The following is a 20,441-nucleotide window of genomic DNA, read 5'->3' as shown; positions in this document are numbered from 1 at the left end:
AATCTAATTATAATTATTTAAATTCATTTGAATGGATCAAATTATATACTAAAAAATAAATACATGATTTATTGCTATCTCTAAGTATCAATCTCGAATTCATATATATTTAAATTTTGAATAAAAATTTTATAAAAATTTAATTTCAATTATTTCATTTTAATTATTTTTTAATAGAATAAATTCATTTTTTTAAATAAAACTATATAAGATTTTATAAAATATATTTTAAATTTTTTTTTACAAAACGAATAATACAGGACAAAAGAGTAAAAAGGGATTTATATAAGTTTATAAATGATCAAACTAACTTATAACTTTAAAAATGAACTTATTTATTTATATATTGATGACCGCTGGATTTCCCTACCCCCAATCCTGGGCCTAGATTAAGGCCATGGCCCATGAAAGGAAGGCCCGCAGGCTCTCTCAAGTAAAACAGGCCCGGATCTTCCGACCCCTGAGGCCGGACTCCACCAGATTCTTCCTAATCGAGATCGGCCAGCCTGTATAACCTCCCCACGGATTCTTTCTCCTCCTGGGTTCCGCGTCCAGCCCAGCTCTCGGCCCAGCCCAGGATCCAGAACGAGACTCGTCATACAGCCTGGCAGATCCGCTCGAGCGTACGCACGGGGAGAATCAGAGGCCGTTACGCATGGAGCAGGCGCCTGATATCCTCGTACGCCCATATCTGTATGGCAGAGACGCGTGGCCCTATCATAGGAGAGCCGTAGTACGTCATCAGCAAGCAGACAGAAAGGATAAAAGGGATACCCCTCTAGAGAGATAGGACAAGCTTTATTCTTCAATACCAAAACTCTTGTAAAACCCTATTCTATTGGATCTCAGATCATCATATATAATATTTTACGAGCTCATAAGTTTAAAAGTATGTTGGCGATGATCATCTTTTTATTTTAGTATTTATAAATACTAAATTTATAAGTTAATTTAATTAAATAAATTATTATATTACTCTTATTTAATTTTAAGATTTTAGCAGATATTTTATTTAATATTTTTATAATAATTTTAATAATAAACATACTAATAATATACTTATAAAGTACATATTACCAAATATGGCAACAGTGTATCAGTAATTTATAATTATTTTAACTAAATATATAATTACTTAAAATTTTAAAAAATTATAAGATTCAAATAATTTATAAGTATTAAATATTTACAAATAAATTTTATAAACTAAATCAAACACCTCAAAATTTTTCATATTTTATTTCGCGTCACTAGACAACTTGGATTTGAAGTCTAAATCTGAACAAAGCACAAATGACCGGTCATTTCTCATAAATAAAAAAAAATTAAAAAAATAAAAAAAATTAAAAATCTCTAATAATCGTTAAATATTATAATTTTTTTTTTAAAATACTCTCAATTTGAATTTATATTTCTAGTTTACTTGTTGTCAGAACTCATAACAAGTCTTCTATACATCCTGTTACACTTGATACAATTCTAAATATGATATTAAAAATATACTAAAATATTTCATTCATGAACCAAAACTCGACATGTATATAAACATAACTAGAAATATAAATTCATATTAGACCCCTCGTCAAATGCTCCAATATGATTTTCATTATATGTCTCAGTTTGGTTCAAACAAAGTTTAAATTTTAAAATTTTTACACAATAGGATCATGAACAAAGGAATTACAAAATAAAATTCAGACAAAACACAATTCTAAATCACAATTTATTTCACATTCATAACTATAACTATTACATTAGAATTATATCATAAAACACTGCTGACCTTCAGAATTAACTCCGGTCCTACAAATCTAGTATTAGAGAAAAGGGATAAGTCACTAGAGCCTAGTAAGTGGAAACGTAATCATAAAACAATTTAATAAAGTATATGATCGTATGAATGCGTCACAACACAAACAATTCACATGAAGATACATTTGTCACTAGTAACCCTCCATAATTTCAATAGTATCCAACCCACAATGGGTGCTACTTAGGACTTCCTCTTAAACCTAGCATATTTATAGTATCAGGAGCGTGAAATGAGCACTCTGATATTTCCTTTACATAATGCAAGGCATGTAAAATGGGCAACCTTGATCTTTTCATATCCGTCATAATATATCATAACATACTCCAGGGGTAGTGGGTTGTAATATCCGGCTAGACTCCGGTATCGGAATCCCTACCGCCCGGTGGAATCTCGGATGTCGGGAACCTCTAGAAGGGTAATATCATGTTTTTATAAAATGTTTTAAAGTATTTTATGTTTTTAAGTAAAAAGGAAGCTAAGTTTTGAATGAAAATAGCCTTGGAGGAAGACCTAGGTTCGGCCGCCGAATCCCAAGTTCGGCCGCCGAACATGCATGCCTTCGGGAGTGCTTTAGGCCCCCGAAAGCATAAGTGAGGGAAGCCCAGGTTCGGCCGCCGAACCTTATGTTCGGCCGCCGAAAGTGGCATGCATGCGGAGGCACGTTAGGCCCCCGAAAGTGGCCTGGCCAGCCACCTATAAAGGGGTACCCTTGTCCGAACGGGAGAGCTTTTCTCCCCATTTTCGGCCAAGGTGAGCTCTCCGCCATCCCTCCCCGTTTTTGAGTTTCTTCCTTCAGATCTTTCAAGATTTTCATGAGTTTTCACTTTGTTTTGAAGTTTTTGAGCTTTTGAGCAAGTTTTAGAGCTTGGAGACCCAAGGAGTTAAATCTCTCCCAACTCCAAGTTAGATCGCCTCTACTCTCGATCTTCAAGAGGTAAGAGCCGATCTTGAACTCATGTTGTGTTTTAAGTAAGTTTTGGGAAGATCTATGGGGTAGAAATGCATGCTAGCTTGTTGTGATGCTTATGGGTTTATGTATGTTATGTTCTTATGCAATGTGGCTTGTATGTGAGTTGTTTGATGTGTTGTAGTTGGGGTTTTTAATGGTTTGAAGCCCCTAGGAGCTTGTATGCTTGATTATGCATGTTGTAAAATAGGAAAATGCATGTTTGAAAGGTTTGAGAGGCGTTTATGCATGTTGGAGCTGAGTTTCTGCCATTTTGGAGAAGCTCAGGTTCGGCCGCCGAAGAGACTTTCGGCCGCCGAACCCGCTTGTGGAGGCAGCATTCGGCTGCCGAAGCCTGCCCCCGAAAGAGGACTTTCGTCTCTGGAGGGCAGTTTCGACCGCCGAAAGTGCCGCCGAACATACATGAGTTTCGTCTCTGTCTGGGAGTTTCTGTTGCCGAAGGTGCCGCCGAACCTGCCTGACTTTCGGCTCTGGAGGGACTTTCGGCCGCCGAACCTGCCGCCGAAAGTGCCCTGTCCAGCCTTCTTTTGCATGTTTTTCCATGTTTGTTTCAAGGTGTTTTAGGGGGTTTCTGGGGGATGTTTTAGAGTTATGTTCATGTTGGTTTGGTACCTCATTTGAGTCCACCTGTGTAGGTTCGGACCCGAGGAACTGAGGACCTCAGCAGTGAGTTGACTGCTTCAGAGTTTTTTGAGCTAGCCAGAGGTGAGTGGAATAAACCTTATGTTTTAAATTAATGAACGTTTTAGCATGAACCATGCATCACGAATGTCATGTGATATCCTAGGTTGTTTGCATTAGAATTCACTAATATGATGCATTGCATAATGTGATGATGATGTGGATGAATGTTGAATGATCCCCTAGTCCTCGTATGTTACGATATGATGATGATACGGTACGGAAAGACCAGTGAGGCCCATTCTATGCCCCTGGCACTATAGTAAGAGAAAGACCAGTGATGCCCATTCTACGCCCCTGGCACAGTTGGACTGTTATGTTATGCTATGTTATGTAAGGGAAAGACCAGTGAGGCCCATTCTACGCCCCTGGCACAGTTGACCATGTAGAGGACTATGGGTGACAAATTCATCCTTGATGTGATATGATTGTGTTGTGATGCATTCCATGTTATCATATGTTTTAAATGTTTTATTATTCTGCTCACTGGCTCTAGTAGCTCACCCCTCTCCCTTAACCCCCAGGTTTGCAGGTACGGGCTAGATCAGGAGTTCAAGAAGAGTAAAGTCATGCGTTATGTAATAGTTAGTTAGTGGACATGATAAATGGTTATGTAATGTAAAGAATAGCATAATGAAGTAATGTAATGATGTCTATGGATGTTAGAGGTGTGCTTGACCATAGAATGTTGTTATCCCTTTTAATACATGATCTTAGATGTTTTATGATGTTTATGTAAACCAACTCAACTCATGTTATGTCGCCCATAGGGGCATTGATGAGATCTCATAGAGGGGTCGATGTTTACGATCATGATTATGTTTAATGCATGTACAGGTTGAGTTTGGTAAAAGAATGAAAGAATGAATGTATGACAGGAAAAAGTTTTAAATTTTATGTATGTTGTTGATCATGTATGGGATTAAACAGGTTCACAGAATGTATGTTTGGCTTGCTACGGGTCCCGGCGGCCTTAAGCCGATCTGGATCCTAGCGCCGGTAGCGGTCCGGTTTCCGGGTCGTTACATGGGTTATCTAATATCTATCAACAACAACAATTACTTATGCAATTCATCATATTCGTGAATTCTAATGCAAAAAAACTAATCATATACACATCAAGAATACTTAAAACGTTTGATTTTTTTTAAAATAATAGTTTAGTTTAGTTCTAATAACCTCTGGCGGATGCAAGTTTAGTTTTGAAATAGTTATCTCACTATTGGTTTCTACAGTCTCCTAAATCTAATCCTACACAGATGTACTTAAGTGAGAGATCAAATATAACTTCTACAACACTTGACACTACTCCAAGAAACTTTTAAAAACATATAAGAAAACAAGTAGAAAACGGGCTGAGCATAGTGAGACAGTGGACTTTCGGTGGTAGGTTTGATGACCTAAAGTCCCTTTATAGATGCGAGGGTCAAACCTTTGAAGGTAGGTTAGGCAGGCTCGGCGGCCGAACTTAGGTCATATTATAATACAGAATTCAATTCTACCTCAACTAACAGCTGCCAGAATGCGATTAAACCCATGTGCAATAGCTCAAAAGTATACATATACAACTCAACACATCAAGAACTACTTGAAATTAATCCAAAATTAAACATGCATTCAATAAAACTATCAAATCAAAGAAACTCATCCAACTCTCAAATTTTTTTTAAACTTAATTCTGAACCCTTGCATGCAATGAAAATACTTAAAAAGTTTATAAACTTCTCAAAACTGAAAGAAAATTGAGAGTCCAACTCACCTCTTCGGAGAAAGCACAATACAGCAAGAAAGAAGTTGAGGAGAAAGAAATGAGCTCCGAAGGGTCTGATGGAAAAAACCTCGAGAATTCAACTTATATTTGGCAGTCTTAGGCTCATCTCTGCCTGAAAGAAGAGAGAAAAACTCTTTTCAAAATTGGGTTGGGGCCTTTTATAGCTGGGTCTGTCAACTTATATTTGGCGGTCGAACCTGAGAGGTTCGGCGGGCGAAATTTGATGATTTGAAAAATCTTTTTTTAAACACATTTTAAAATGTTTAAAATTTATTTTATATAAAAAAAATCTATTTTATCCTTCTAAAATTTCTAATTTCAAGATTTCAGATTCCAACAGAAATTATATCAAAAAATTAGAATTCTTATATCGGAGTTTAGCCAAGTATTATAATTTGAGTGTATATTTTCAAATCAATGAATCAATTATTGATTTTTCCAATGTCGTCAAACTAAATAATTTTCCTTTTATCAAAGACAGACAATTTCATTGGAATTGGGTTGAAACCCAAATCATACAATACAAGCTTGAAGAGAAAAAGCTTCCAAAGGCCCAACTATAAACAATTCAAATCCAGGATCCGGCCCACTAACCCTAAACCTAATGAATATGAAGATTCTAAAAGAAAATTTTTTCCTTTTGTCACTGTCGCCATCAATACCACTGTTCCAACCTTTGGAGCCACTAGAGATGAAGCAACTCCAAAACAACAAAACAACTAGTAATACACACAATCACTAGGCCAAAATCCCACCAACAACATAGGAGAAAACAAAAAGCAACAAAAGAGCGAGACTTCAACTTCAGCGCTAAACGGCTAAAAATAAAGAGAAGAACAAAAATTCCACCTCGAAAAGTTTTTTCTTAATATCGATGGTGCGATTAAAACCATATACATGGAGCCTCCAAGCCTCATGTCAATATACATGAGTTTGAGCAAAGATGAGAGCAATAAATCTGACCAAAAAAGAAGACACTGATCAAGTGACGTATGAATGAGTGGTAGATAAGGCTCCAAATGCCATCAGTGCTTAAGGTTAACAATAAAGGCGATCTTCTAGATATCGACCCTTGAAGGCATCCACCATGAAAGGAGTTCTCTCTTTGATTTAGTCTCCAATAAGAATACGATAGGAAAAACAAAAATACTTCACAAAAATTATCTCTTGTCATTATAACAAAAAACCAAAATAAAGAAACAAAAATAAACAATAAATAACTAAAAAAATAAAAAAGCCTTTTACTCTGGTAAGGGCGACCCATGCCTAATGAAGAGAATGAGAGCCCTCCTTGCTCTTTCTAGACAGGGAAAGCCACTTGCCGGCATAAAAAAACACTTGCTCTTAAGATAAAAAAAAAATTCATTGACAAAGAGAGAAAATTTTCTCCCTAGGAAGACTAGAGAGATAGAGAGAAGCGAGAAGTTTCGTAGGTCGTCTTGATGAAGGTTCTTCTGATCGGCGGCGAGAGAGCTTTGTCTTCTGCACCTCCTTCTCCTCGCCTGGCCATATATAGTGTTATCTCCTTTTGGAGTTTTTCTGTATTTGCCGCTCTTTTCGTTTTGGGCAGTTTCTAGGTTGAATATTTTATTTTAGGCCTTTTTGATTTTTACTTAGTGAAAGGTTTATTGGCTTTGATGTAAACGTCTTGAGATCGCGCCGATACGTCCAATATATATAATTTTGGATTGAATTCCTTGTAGAATCTGTTTAAACTTTCACATGTAGGATCTATTTAGATTTGTACACTTTTTATCCTCAGAACCTTTTCATACAATTAATTTTGCATAGCAAAAGAAAAAAAAAAGTCTAGAGAGAGCAAAGTGATTTGCCAATAAATGGTTTGGCTACAAAATATTTATATAAATGTATGTAACCAATACATGCCGTTTAAGCCATAAAAAAATAACCCCTTTTTTAAGCGGTGGGTCCAAAAACCTACGAATAAAAGATGTGATCGCGTACATCTCCGGTCTATCATGTTAGCCGTGCCGCTTCAGCACTCTGCAATCCTAGGGTTTTTACTGCTTCTGGTACGCTCATCAACACTTCACATTTTTTAGTGCCAAACTGTTTTCCCCTTCTCTTTCCCGCTGAAATTTCCGTTTGGTTTGCTAGAAAACTAGACTAAGGAAAAAAAAATGAAAAGAAAAAGAGTAATGGAAGATGAGATCATTAAAGCTAGATTTACAGGCCTTTCTTTTACTTCCTTGTTCACGTTAATTGCATTTTCACCGTGTCTTATTGGAATATTCATCTCAGGTACGGGTCTTAGAACTTTTCACTTTCTGTTGTCCCATGATTTTCTGGCAAACTCTGTCTAGTTTTCCATTGCAGGGGTTTGTAGAGTATAGACTACAAGTATAAGCAAAAATATCTCGATTTTATTTGGAATAGCTTTAAAATTAACCGTGAATCGTCAATAGGAGCTTTTGAATTGGGCATTTTTGAAAGATTTGAGGGACTATAGAATTGTGTAATGGACGCTCAGAATTCTTTGTTATTGATATCCAATTTACTTTGTTTCGGAAGCTATTTTTCCCTGCTAACAAACCTAAACAATGTTGGTACCGGTCTGAATATGCGATATAGTTGTAAAGCACAATTCTTTGCTTTCAAAAATTTTTGCAGCACAAGTATATTAAGAGTTTGGCCATTGATAAAATTCCTGCACTGTCATGATTGTGATGTGGCGTAAGGCCACTTCTTTCAGATTTGATGAAGGCGTTGGGACTTGATTCTTAGGTAACCAATTGTCTTCATTGTTTCAGTTAGCATTTTACATATTACAATCAGGACTTGTTCATGATGCAAGGGGTTATTTTTGCCTTCCTGGGTTGTGTTTATCCCAATTATGTGCTAGTTTAGCTTTCTATAGATTTTTTCCCCATGTTATATTGTTGTTTTTTCACCTATTTAAGCTCAAAACACATTGATTATTCAAATAAATCTAAAATTGAAAATGTGATTCTGATTTCCTGCATGCAGTTATTGGATGGATGAACCAATTGTCTAAATCTGATACTAAATCAAGAGCAGAATGGAGGGCTCATCTAATCAAGCATTTGATTCAGATGATAATGGAAGATGTTTTCATGATTATGACAGGCATGAATTTGCGGACAATGAGCTGTCAAAAAATGTTGGTTTATGTTCAGATGAGGTTGACAGTGTCATAGAGCAATCAAATGAAAATTTACTGTCAACGAGTGATATTGTGGAACCATATTTTGGCATGGAGTTCAACTCAAGGGATGATGCTCGAGAATTTTATATTGCTTATGGCAGGCATATAGGGTTTATTGTGCGCATCCATCATAACCGACGGTCTCGAGTAAATAACATGGTTATTGGTCAGGATTTTGTTTGCTCCAAGGAAGGCTTTCGTGAAAAGAAATACATATGCAGGAAAGACAGAGTTCTTCCTCCCCCACCCATAACCCGAGAAGGCTGTCCTGCAATGTTGAGGTTAGCTTTAAGGGATGGAGTTAAGTGGGTCGTCACCAAATTCATAAAAGAGCACAATCACCCATTAATGTCTCCTGATAAAGTACCATGGCGAGGATCTGCAAAAAATTTGTTCAGCGAGGTAGGTTATCTTTCTCAATACATTACAGAAGTACTTTTGATATTTTTCAATACATAACTATCTGTGCTGAAGTCTGTTGCCACTTAATTCATTCCAATTCCAAATACAAAAAACCAAAACTCATTACTTAACTAGCATTTGATATTTATATTCTAGTTCATGCCTTACAATGGAACATTTAGAATTTGTCAAAGGCAAAACTAAATTCTCAAAATTCACTCACTTATAAGACCAATCTTGGCACCATAATGCCCAAAACGACACCAATTTGTGGATCTAAACACCAAATTTGAAATTGAAAGCTTTTGGAAGGGCTCATTATTTGAATGCGCTTGCCATTCCTAATGCCAGCATGTGGGTCATACTCACCAGTGACGAATTGGCTGGTAGGAAGCCGTGATGAGGAGCAGAGGTCCCAGTGGTCACAAACACAGCCACCATGCACATAAATGGTGGCTGAGTTGGGCGTATCAAAGCCCACAAGTCCCATCTCTAAAATCTGTGATTCTTCTTCTTCCTTGATTGACTGAAAAGAAGGGAAGGGAGTTGTGTTGGTTGCTAGTGATGATGATAGGAGCCTTGGGAGGTCCAGTGGGCTTATCACAAGGGTCAGTTACATGGTTTTAAAGGTTTTCCAAGGAGCCGTTACTATTAAGGCCGTTATTTCACGACGATTAAAAATTGTGTCGGTAATGTCTGTCACGGCTATTATTGGCTGCGACTTAGTGGCCATAAAGGTTGTTACCTTCATTTGATGGGTAGAAATCTTTAAGATTGCTGCAAGAGACCACTTGCAGTGTAATGTATGAATTATTGAAGGTAGAAAATACTTTATCAACTTTAGGACTCTTCAAGTGCTATTAATCAACTTCTCTAGAAATTCTTGTGTTGTAGAGCTTAAATCATCCAAGATACTAAGTGGTTTTGAAGTGCTATTGAGCAAAAAGTTAGTTCTTATTATTTCTCAATAATTTCTAGATATTTTTAATTATTTTTTAGTGAATGTATAAATAAAAATAATTAGAAATTAGAAATTATAATATTAGATAACTTATATGTGAAATTCAGGATATAAGTTATTATTTTTTCAACAAGTTTTTAGATATTTTTCAATAATTTTTGAGTGAATGCATAATATTGCAAGAGACCACTTGCAGCGTAATGTATGAATTATTGAAGGTAGAAGACACTTTTTTCTTCATATTTGAAGCCTTCCACTTTCCTCCCAAGCCAAAATTTACCCTTTTTTTTTTAAATTTATTTCAAGTTTCTCTAAATTTTCTATCAACTTTAGGACTCTTCAAGCGCTATTAATCAACTTCTCTAGAAATTCTTGTGTTGAAGAGCTCAAATCATCCAAGATACTAAGTGGTTTTAAAGTGCTATTGAGCAAAAGGTTGGTTCTTATTTCTCAATAAGTTTTAGATATTTTTAATCATTTATTAGTGAATTCATAAATAAAAATAATTAGAAGTTAGAATGTTAGATAATTTACATGTGAAATTCAGGACATAAGTTCTTATTATTTTTTCAACAAGTTTTTAGATATTTTTCAATCATTTTTGAGTGAATGTATAATTAAAAATAATTAGAAGTTAGAATTCTAGATTAGAAATGTAGAATTTTAGAAGTTCAAAATTGTAACCTAATATCATTAATACTAATTATTAAATGAGTTTTATGCTCTTACAAATTATAATAAATGATAACTAAGTATCAAGTATAAAATATAAATATAAAATTTACAAAATTAAAAATCTATGAAAAATAAGTAGTAAGTATAAAAAAGAACATGACTTTAAATTAAAATATAGTTTCTTGAAATATTTTAAATTATGTTGCATAATGTAAATACTAAACGCATATTCTAGTAGTAATTGAGATTAATTATTATGTATGATGTTTAAAACTTATAGATTTCGTGTTTATTAGATATATTTATACTTATCATTAAGTTATATAATTTAATTTTGATTATACTTTTAAATATTTGCTAATTTCATGACCTTTATAAATTTTTCAAAAAAAAATTGCATAGCGATTCACCTTACTATTACATTATTACAATTAGTGCCATGTTTCCGTTACCAGCGAATTCACTAACATAACCATTAATCAGCAAATTCAGCCCCCCGGATCACATAATAAATTATGGATAAAAGTTTATGAATTCCAGCTTTTTCTGCTTTTATTCTTAACTTTCAGATAAAGAATGTGTGTCATCCTTGAGCACATGAACCAATTAAGGTAGTTCTGCCTTAGTTAACTGTTCTCTCCAGTCTTATTTTCATGGTTGCCTGCTAAACTCCAGAATTTTTCAGGATGAAAAGGATCGGAAAATACGAGAACTCACTAGTGAGCTTAACAATGAGAAACAACGATGTAAACGGCGGTGTGCTGCATACCAGGAACAATTACAAATGGTGTTGTCATATATAGAGGAACATACTAATCACTTGTCAAGTAAGGTTCAGGACGTTGTTAACAATGTAAAAAAACTAGAAAATGAGTTGCTGGATGATTCAGGTTGCAAATATGCGTAGAAAGGTCTGTACATTAGTGTTCCTTTTATCCATTTGCCTTATTGCAGTTTAACTAATTTTTTCTATCCATATTTTAACTGGGTTCATTGTGAATGCCATGCAATTTAGGTTTAACATTCGTAGGACTCTTGATTCTACAATGATCATTTTCGTGCCTTTGTTGCTGTAGGTTGCTTGTTGTTATTGAATTATTACCATGCAATGTCGTCTTGATAATTCACTGCTTAGTGCTTACTGTTTGCATTTGCTTTCCTCAGTGGGTGCTTCTGTAAGGTGCCAATTTGCATTTGCAAATCGATATATTGAATCAGTATCTTACCATTATGTTATAGCATTAATTATCACCATCTCCACTTTCTGCTTTGCCTCAGTCTCTGCTTTATGCAATTGAAGATTTGAAGAAAATGGGAAATCAGCAGGCAGAAAAAAAATTCTAGGAACTTAAGCTCTCTCTTGAATTAATAAGATAATCAAATCAAGAAGAATGCGTGTGGAGCTCTCCATGTTTATTTCAGGAGAGAACCAATGGAAGTGCCTGATAGAGGATTCTTAATTTTTTTTAATTTTTATTAAAAAAAAAAAAGAAATCGTTTTTTTAACAAATTTTGATATTTCAAGTATCATTTTCTTTTTCTTTTCTTTTTTCTCCACTTCCATTTTATCTACCTGTCTCAATTTTGATTGCCATTTTGAATATAATCCTAATTTCCTTAATTTTGAGTCTACTAAAGTTTCTAGCAGGTGTAACTGTTATTTTGATTTCTAAGGCTTTCTGTTGGGAGATGTTGTTATGAATGTAAATAAATCAAGCTACTCTTTGAACTATTCTAAGACTTAAGTTGATAGAAGTTTACTTTGATTTGATTTTTTTTCCCTAAATAGCTAAATTGAGTCTAATTTTTAACATCATCAATCTTTTAACAGTACTAAATTACATATCTTGAATGGATATAAGAAATTTCTCAATTAGGATTATCTAGATACACTTTCCCCCCAAGGGGAAGCCAACCCTGGTGCCTTATTGACTATTCATCCAGTGAGTGATAGGCAAAAATATATTATTATAATCCTTAAGGCAGCAGAGATGCCTTGGATCTTCTCTGCACTTAAAAGCATTCTTCAAAGACGAAATGAAATTAAGTTCTAATTGCTAAGATCTCATATTATTCCTATGTACCACAAAACCCCATCTACGAAAATTTTAGTAACCGATGTGAAATGCATCTATACTTATATTTTGGTTAAATTACTTTTTCATGCTTGATTTATTTTTAAACTAAAACAAATGTCCATTTATTTTTAAAATTCAATAGTTTAGTCCTTATATTATGATTTTGTCAAATTAAATTATAAAAATCAACATGAACAATAGCTATTAAAGCTAAAAAAAAAAAAGAAATCAGATGTGAATACAACAAGACATACAACAACCATAACTTAATTATATATAAGCCCTCATATCACAAATGACACGTATGAGCAATTCTTCAAATCTAGGGACAATAAGAAAATTCTTTACAAATTAGAATGAAAAAGAAACTTCATATTTGCAAAATTAAGTTTCTTTCCACTTTAATTTTTAAAAAATTTTCTTCCAAATCCCCTGATTTAAAAAAATAAAAAACAAAGTCTCAATTATTTTATTACAGATAATACAAAGAGGGTCTCCAGTACAAAACGCAAAAAGTTTCTTCTCTCTCTCTATATTTTTATTTTTCCCCAGAAATATTAAGTCCATAATAATTTAATCTTCTCTATGCATGTGAGAATTTAAATTGAATCTAGGGCAGCAAATCCGCCACCTTTCGTCATCTGCTTAAACTCCTTGAAATCGACCATCCCATTGCCGTCGACGTCCAACTTCTTTATCATCCTCTTGCAATCTTCTAAACCTCTTCCTTGGTTCAGCCCCAACGACGCCAAAACCGACCTCAACTCGTCCCACGTGATAAACCCATCGCCGTTCTTATCAAGAACATTGAATGCTTCTCTTATGTCTTCATCTTCATCCTTCTCGTTACTTATCGATTCATATAATCCTCCGAATTCATCAATATCCACAAACCCATCTCTATTACCATCCATCTTTTCTATCATTTGAATCAACTCTTTGTCGGATATAAAAATACCCAAATCTTGTAGCGACTCACCGAGTTCTTTCCTTGTTATCTTGCCATCTCCATTCTTATCAAACATTTGAAAAACTCTTTGTAGCTCTGCCGCATCCATGATAAAATATATATACAGCAAAAAATTTAACACCTAGGAGTTGATTAAATTATTTGTTAATAGAGAAGAGATTTAAGGCAAAGGGAAAGGGAAGAGAGAGAAGAGAGAGAGAGGAGATAAAAAAAAAAAAGGTGACGGAAGTCTGAGTTTGAGTCAGAGATTGAATGGAGAAGAGATGTAAAGAAAATGGCTTTAAAAGAATAAATTTGTGGAGCAAAGAGAAGGAGAAAGCAATGGCTATTTTTGTGTGAAAAACGCGTGGGAGAAGCAGGTTGAAGAAGACCAAGTAAATGGGAATTGGACCGCTAATCTTGCGCGTAAGCTGTTATTTTATATTATTAGATCAGACACGTGTCCATGATAAGCACATAGACCGAGCACAGATCGATACAATCAAGGATAAATGTAAATATAGCAAAAATGTAACTCTATTAATTCTTATCGATGTTATAAATAAGCATGTAATTGATGTGACTCTTGTAATATTATGTTTAATTTTTTATTGAAGTCCATTTATCAGATTTGAGAGATCGTAGAGACGAGCAGTGAATCAACTGCTACGGTGTTAGTGTTAGGCAAGCGTCAGTTAGAGATAAATAGAACTAAACTAATCTAATAAGTAGAACTAAACTAATCTATTGTTTTAAAGTTCATATATCACGAATGCCATGTTTATGTATTAGGATGTTGCATTAGAATTCACGAATATGACGCATTGCATATTTTACTGTTGTTGTGGATATATTGAATGACTAACTAGCCCTCGATATGATACGGAAGTTCAGGTCGAGATTCATTCTACGCCCCTGTCATTTATGGATATGTTATGTTATGTTTAAGCGAAAATTCTGAGAAGCTCCATCGAGAGCCGGACACTTTGGATTATGTAGATGGTTACTGATAACAAGTCCATCTTGTTGTGAATTGTTTGTGCTGTGACGCATTCCATATGAGTATATATTTATTAAACTGTTTTTATATTCTGCTCACTAGGATTTTGTACTTTATCCCTTTTTCCCAACTCCAGGTTTGCAGGGTCCAAGATAGCGTTGTGAAGTCGGCATAGTAGCTGGTATAATTAATGTGATAGAATAGTTATGGATATGTATTATTTTAATGGATTAGAATTGTGTTTTACTCTAATTTTTTTTACCTTGTAATCCCTATTAACATGATCCTTATGTAAAAGTTTTATGTATATGTTATGTTGAACCAAGTTGAGACATGTATGTTAACCATATTAGAGCATATGATGAGAGCTCTAGTATGGGTTTTATGTTTTCGATTTATGATACATGCATAGGTTAAGTTTGATTTCATGAAATGTTTAAGTAATTTTATAAATGTATGATCATGTATGAGATTTTATTAGATATACAGAATGTATAGTAGGCTTACTACGGATTCCGGCGATCTTAAGTATCTGAACCCTAACGCCGGTAGCAGTCCCGTTTTCGAATCGTTATAAAGACAATCACACAAATCTCAGTACCCTATATGTAGATGGGACAACCAGATTAAATCGGAACGAGACAGAAACAATACTACAGAGGCTAAACAAGTTGGCCGTCTCGTCACGTTTTGGCTTTTCCTTAATTAATAATACGATCGAGTATAAAACTTTGATTAATGGGATACAATTAACAATGGGACGGAGAGCTAAAACATTTCTGGCATATCACATTAATTAAATAATATTTTTTTTAATTTTTCGAACAATTGAATAAAAAAATCTAAAACTTTACGGTAATTTATATTTATATCTAATACTTTAGAAAATAAAAACAAATCTTTTTAATTTGTCACAATTACAAATAAAGAAAATTAAATTAAATTTATATAAATTAATAGTAAATTATAATATAATTCTTAAAATTTTATTTAAATAATAAAATAGTTCTTAAATATATATTTTTATTGCAACAATATTATTTTTTATTAATCTTATTATTCACTCCTTATTTTTATTTTTATAATATTATGAGAGATATAAATAAAACTAATAATATGAAAAAATAAAACTTCATAATTTAAAATATATAATATTTCATTTTATATAGAATATTATTAATAGAAAATAAAAATTTTCAAATATAAAAAATATATACATAATTTATAATATTAAATATAAATATTCAGTGAAATATTTTAATGTATATTATTAATGTGTGATATTTTATAGGATAGAAATTTATTTATAATAAATATTTATTTAATATAATATATTTAATATTATATAAAATCTATTTAATTTTAATATAAAATTTAAATTAAAAAATTATATATTTTATTAATAATATAAAATTTTAAAGACTATTGTAATTTACCATTCATTTATATAAATTTAATTTAATCCTTTAATTATAATTGTGATAAATTAAAAAAATTTAATTTTATTCTTTAAAATTTAAAGTGATAAATATAAATATAAATTATCATAAATATTTTAATTTTTTTTTATCAGATTTATCATTTCAACCTCGTTGACAAATAGAGGAGACTGAATACACGGTATGCGCAAGAGCACTAACAAGGACATATATGCAGATGATGATGTTGAGATATCTTTTGTCTTGAGTTATGTTTTACTGCTTTACTGTATTACTGTGTACTTACATGTAGAAGCTTTTATTTGTTCAGGGATCTTTTGTGTAATTTGCTTGTATGGCACGTGAGATCTCAGTGCATATAAAAGGATGTTCACTGTGCAGCACTGTAACGATCATTTTTTATATGAATGAGATTTATTTTTCTCTGATTCTTTACATAATACCAAAGTTTTTTTTTATCGATATTTAATTATTTATAAATATTTTATGTTTTAGTATAATTTTAAATATAATGAGAATGTATTAAATTTAAATATTATTTTAAAACAAAAATAATATATTTTTTATATGAGCAATAAATACTCCTATAAATTAAAATTAGATCTAACTTAAATTTAAGGAAAATGGAAATACTGTTGTTTTTCTATGAAAATAAATGTTTTACTTTTTAAATGTTATTTTTATATTCTGTAAAATTGTTTGATTTTTTCTTTCTAAATAAGTACTCTAATTTTCTGCAAACTACACTTATATATCTTCTTTCATTGTCGCCTTAATTATGTCAAACTCAATGTTATTAATTTTTATGATAATTATAAAATAAAAAAAATATTATTTAATCCATATGAAAAAAATTTTTAATTAATTTTTTAATTTTAAAAAATATATTAAATTTTTTTTAATGTTTTAAAAAATCTTTTAATTAGCTTTTTTATTAATTTTAATCATTAAATATTGTAAAAAAAAATATTTTTAATATGATGGACTTAATTAATAAACTTTTCATAAAATTTAAAAATTAACTAATAAGTTTTTTTAAAAAATAAAAATCAAATAGTAATTAATAAAAAAAATTAATTAATAAAATTTTAAAAATATTAAAAAATATTTTATAATATTTTTTGAAATCACACACCAATTAATAAATTTTTTCGTAAAAATTAAATATTAAATTTTCCTTATAAAAAACTAACATGTTAAATGTTTTTTAAAGTAAAATCTTATAATTTAATTTATAATAAAAAAATTTCTATAATTCCACGTTTCAGCATACTAAGTATTTGCCTCTAACATTGTTTTGTAATAAAAAAAGCTCCTATAATTCCAGGTCGTTAACAAAATAAGTATTTTGCTATAACATTGTTAAACATGGCTGACAAATTACAATTTTTCCCTTGATATTTATTGAAATTTATATATTATTTTTTTATTTTTAAATTTAATTTTTAAAATTTTATTTGATTAATTTTATTAAAGTTAATATTTTACAAATTGGTCCCAAGTGCTATAAGTACTAATAAGTTTTTATATTTAAAAATTTATCTCTTTATTTATTAAATTTATATAGATTAACTTTTTTGTAATTATCTCACTAATTTTTTTAAAAAAATATCTTATTCAACCAATTAAATTAAATTTTTATAAAATATTTGATTTCAAAGCAGGAGTAAAGAATTGTTTATTAAAAATGTGTGAATGAATTCAAAATATATAAATATAAATGGATTAACTAATAAACTATAATGTATTGACATTGAAATCCTCTTTAAAATAATGGCTTTTCAAATTTAAAATTCCAATAAAAATTAATTATAAAAAATGAAATCTTAATTAACTACATTAGTTTAAATAATCATATAACCATAGAGGCGATTTAAGTAGTGATTTCGCTTGATGTCTTCATCTCAGTCTTCCCTCCTCATCAAATTATTAAATACACCTAGTATTTCAATTGTACGAGTCATCAGGCGTTGTTTAAAAAATGTTCTACAAAAGAACATAGAGAAGTAACAAGACCACAATTTCCATTATTGGTAAAGGAGGCTAAAACAAAAAGTTAAATTGGAAGCAATATTAGAACGACGGCCTGATGACCGACGATCTATAAGCATTATAGTTTTGAGATGATCCCAAAAAATATCACAAATAAAAACCTCGAGGGGTCAATGAGGTAAACATCTTCTAACCATGACTCAACTCAAGCAATTATAGAAGACACACTTAAACTGGGGAAATATAAAGGGAGGCGAGGCAGTTTTCCACCTATTCTAATGCTTTAGGGGGCTTTTTACAAAATAAAGTTAAAAAAAAAAAAAATTCTTAAACCCTGATCCTCGAAAGAAAATTTCCCGGATCAGGGTGAATCGGTTTTTTACCGCATTTTATAAGTGCAGTAAGCTGTGTAGTAATAAAATGCGGTAAAGGAATGATTAATATAAAAAATAATTTTTTTAAAAAAATAAAATTCTACCGCACTTTTGAATTGCGGTAGAATTTTATTTAAATTTATTTTTAATAATTAAAATACTACCGCAATCTTAGAATGTTAAATTCTACGATGATCGATAATTTTTAATAATTAAATTAATATTTCAATTTACGTATTTTTAAAGTGCGGTAATATCAATTTCTCATTTTTACGCGTGCGGTAATGCGTAGAGTTTATTTAATATATTATATTAATTATATTTATTTATTTATAAAATTTATAGATAATTATAAAAATTATATTAATATTAATTATTTAATATAATTAATATTTAATATAATTTTTTCAATAATCTAAATATCTTATTAATTACTTCAATGAATAAAATATACAATATTTTTATAAATAATAAATAATATTAAATTACTTACCTGGAGATGGAGCAGTGAGAAATTGCAGCGTAGAGACATGGACGGAGCGGGAGCAGGGACACGGACGGAGCGGGAGCAAGGACACGGAAAGAAATTGCAGGAGATGGAGCAGCGTAGAGATGGAGAAAATTGCAGGAGATGGAGCAGCGTGGAGATGAGGGTTTTATAGTGAGCAGCGTGGAGATGGAGAAAATTGCAGGAGATGAAGCAGGAAAATTGCAGGAGATGGAGCAGCGTGGAGATGGAGAAAATCTCAGCAGTGTGGAGATGAGGGTTGATGGAGCAGGGACATGGTGGGGATTAAATTTATAGTGGGTTGGGAAATAAATCTACTCTACCGCACTTTAAAAGTGCGGTAGAGGACTTTCTCTGCCAGGTGCAGAGTCTCTGCACCTGGCAGAGATTCTACCGCACTTATAAAGTGCGGTAGAAGCTCCCTGCCTCCTGCTGACGGGGCAGAGACGGGTCTTGTCTCTGCCCTCGTCTTGTCTCTGCTCTCCTTCTACCGCACTTTTGAAGTGCGGTAAAATTTTTTTTTTTTTTAAATTATTTATTTTTTATTAACCGCTGACGGGGCAGAGACGAGACCCGTCTCTGCCCTCTCGGCCAGGTGCAGGGATTCCTGCACCTGGCAGAGACCACTTCTACCGCACTTTTAAAGTGCAGTAGAATTTTATTTGTTAAAAAAAATTTATTTTTTATATTAATCATCCCTTTACTGCATTTTATAAGTGCAGTAAAACATACCGCACTTATAAAATGTGTCACGGGTCCCTCTCCCATCTCCCGAGCCCACATGGCCCAGAACCTGAAGTCCGACCCTCCCGTGATTCATTCCATTGACCTCACAACCGCCGGGCAGGATTTGTCCCATGACCACACGAGGCCAATGGGATTTGGCCTAATATTCCCCACATAGGAATATTAGGTCGCCTCCCCCACCACTCGAACCCAAGACCTCTCCACACAAGAGTCCGGCGTTACGAGGGTGAGTACCAAGGCTTTACCGCACTTATAAAATGCGGTAAATGACCGATTCACCCTGGTTCGAGAAATTTTTTCTCGGGGACCAGGGTTTAAGAAATATTTTTTTTTTTTAACTTTATTTTGTAAAAAGCCCTAGAATGGAAGGGATTCCCTTGAACCCTGCCCATGTAAATATGTAATGGCCTAAAGCGAGGCTTTTTACAAAATAAAGTTAAAAAAAATATATTTCTTAAACCCTGGTCCCCGAGAAAAAATTTCCCGGACCAGGGTGAATCGGTCCTTTACCGCATTTTATAAGTGCGGTAAAGCGCGGTATGCTTTACCGCACTTATAAAATGCGGTAAAGGGATGATTAATATAAAAAATAAATTTTTTTTAACAAATAAAATTCTACCGCACTTTAAAAGTGCGGTAGAAGTGGTCTCTGCCTGCACCTGGCAGAGAGGGCAGAGACAGCGAGGCTTTTTACAAAATAAAGTTAAAAAAAATATATTTCTTAAACCCTGGTCCCCGAGAAAAAATTTCCCGGACCAGGGTGAATCGGTCCTTTACCGCATTTTATAAGTGCGGTAAAGCGCGGTATGCTTTACCGCACTTATAAAATGCGGTAAAGGGATGATTAATATAAAAAATAAATTTTTTTTAACAAATAAAATTCTACCGCACTTTAAA

At 32.6% G+C, this 20,441-nt stretch overlaps 2 protein-coding genes across 11 annotated transcripts; one reads left to right on the top strand and one right to left on the bottom strand.

The window, feature by feature from the left end:
* The first annotated feature begins 7,131 nt into the window (after positions 1-7,131).
* Positions 7,132-12,675, top strand: LOC110627501 (protein FAR1-RELATED SEQUENCE 5). 10 transcript variants are annotated; one of them, XM_021773841.2, is made up of 4 exons: positions 7,138-7,265; positions 7,864-7,977; positions 8,221-8,821; positions 11,143-11,433. In XM_021773841.2, the coding sequence occupies exons 3-4, from the start codon at positions 8,273-8,275 to the stop codon at positions 11,362-11,364; spliced, it is 771 nt and encodes a 256-aa protein (XP_021629533.1). In that variant the 5' UTR covers positions 7,138-7,265; positions 7,864-7,977; positions 8,221-8,272; the 3' UTR covers positions 11,365-11,433. The 10 variants fall into 10 exon arrangements, with proteins under 10 accessions (XP_021629538.1, XP_021629533.1, XP_043805042.1 ...); XM_021773842.2 differs by lacking the exon at positions 7,138-7,265 and adding an exon at positions 7,272-7,494; XM_021773846.2 differs by lacking the exon at positions 7,864-7,977 and having other exon boundaries at positions 7,132-7,265.
* Positions 12,676-12,786: 111 nt separating this feature from the next.
* LOC110628683 (calmodulin-like protein 3) lies at positions 12,787-13,809 on the bottom strand. Its single transcript, XM_021775475.2, has one exon. The coding sequence runs from the start codon at positions 13,591-13,593 to the stop codon at positions 13,135-13,137; it is 459 nt and encodes a 152-aa protein (XP_021631167.1). The 5' UTR covers positions 13,594-13,809; the 3' UTR covers positions 12,787-13,134.
* Positions 13,810-20,441: the final 6,632 nt, after the last annotated feature.

The sequence above is a fragment of the Manihot esculenta genome, chromosome 12, assembly GCF_001659605.2.
Source record: "Manihot esculenta cultivar AM560-2 chromosome 12, M.esculenta_v8, whole genome shotgun sequence".
In the NCBI taxonomy this organism is placed as follows: Eukaryota; Viridiplantae; Streptophyta; class Magnoliopsida; order Malpighiales; family Euphorbiaceae; genus Manihot; species Manihot esculenta.
This window is presented reverse-complemented; position numbering and strand designations above follow the sequence as displayed.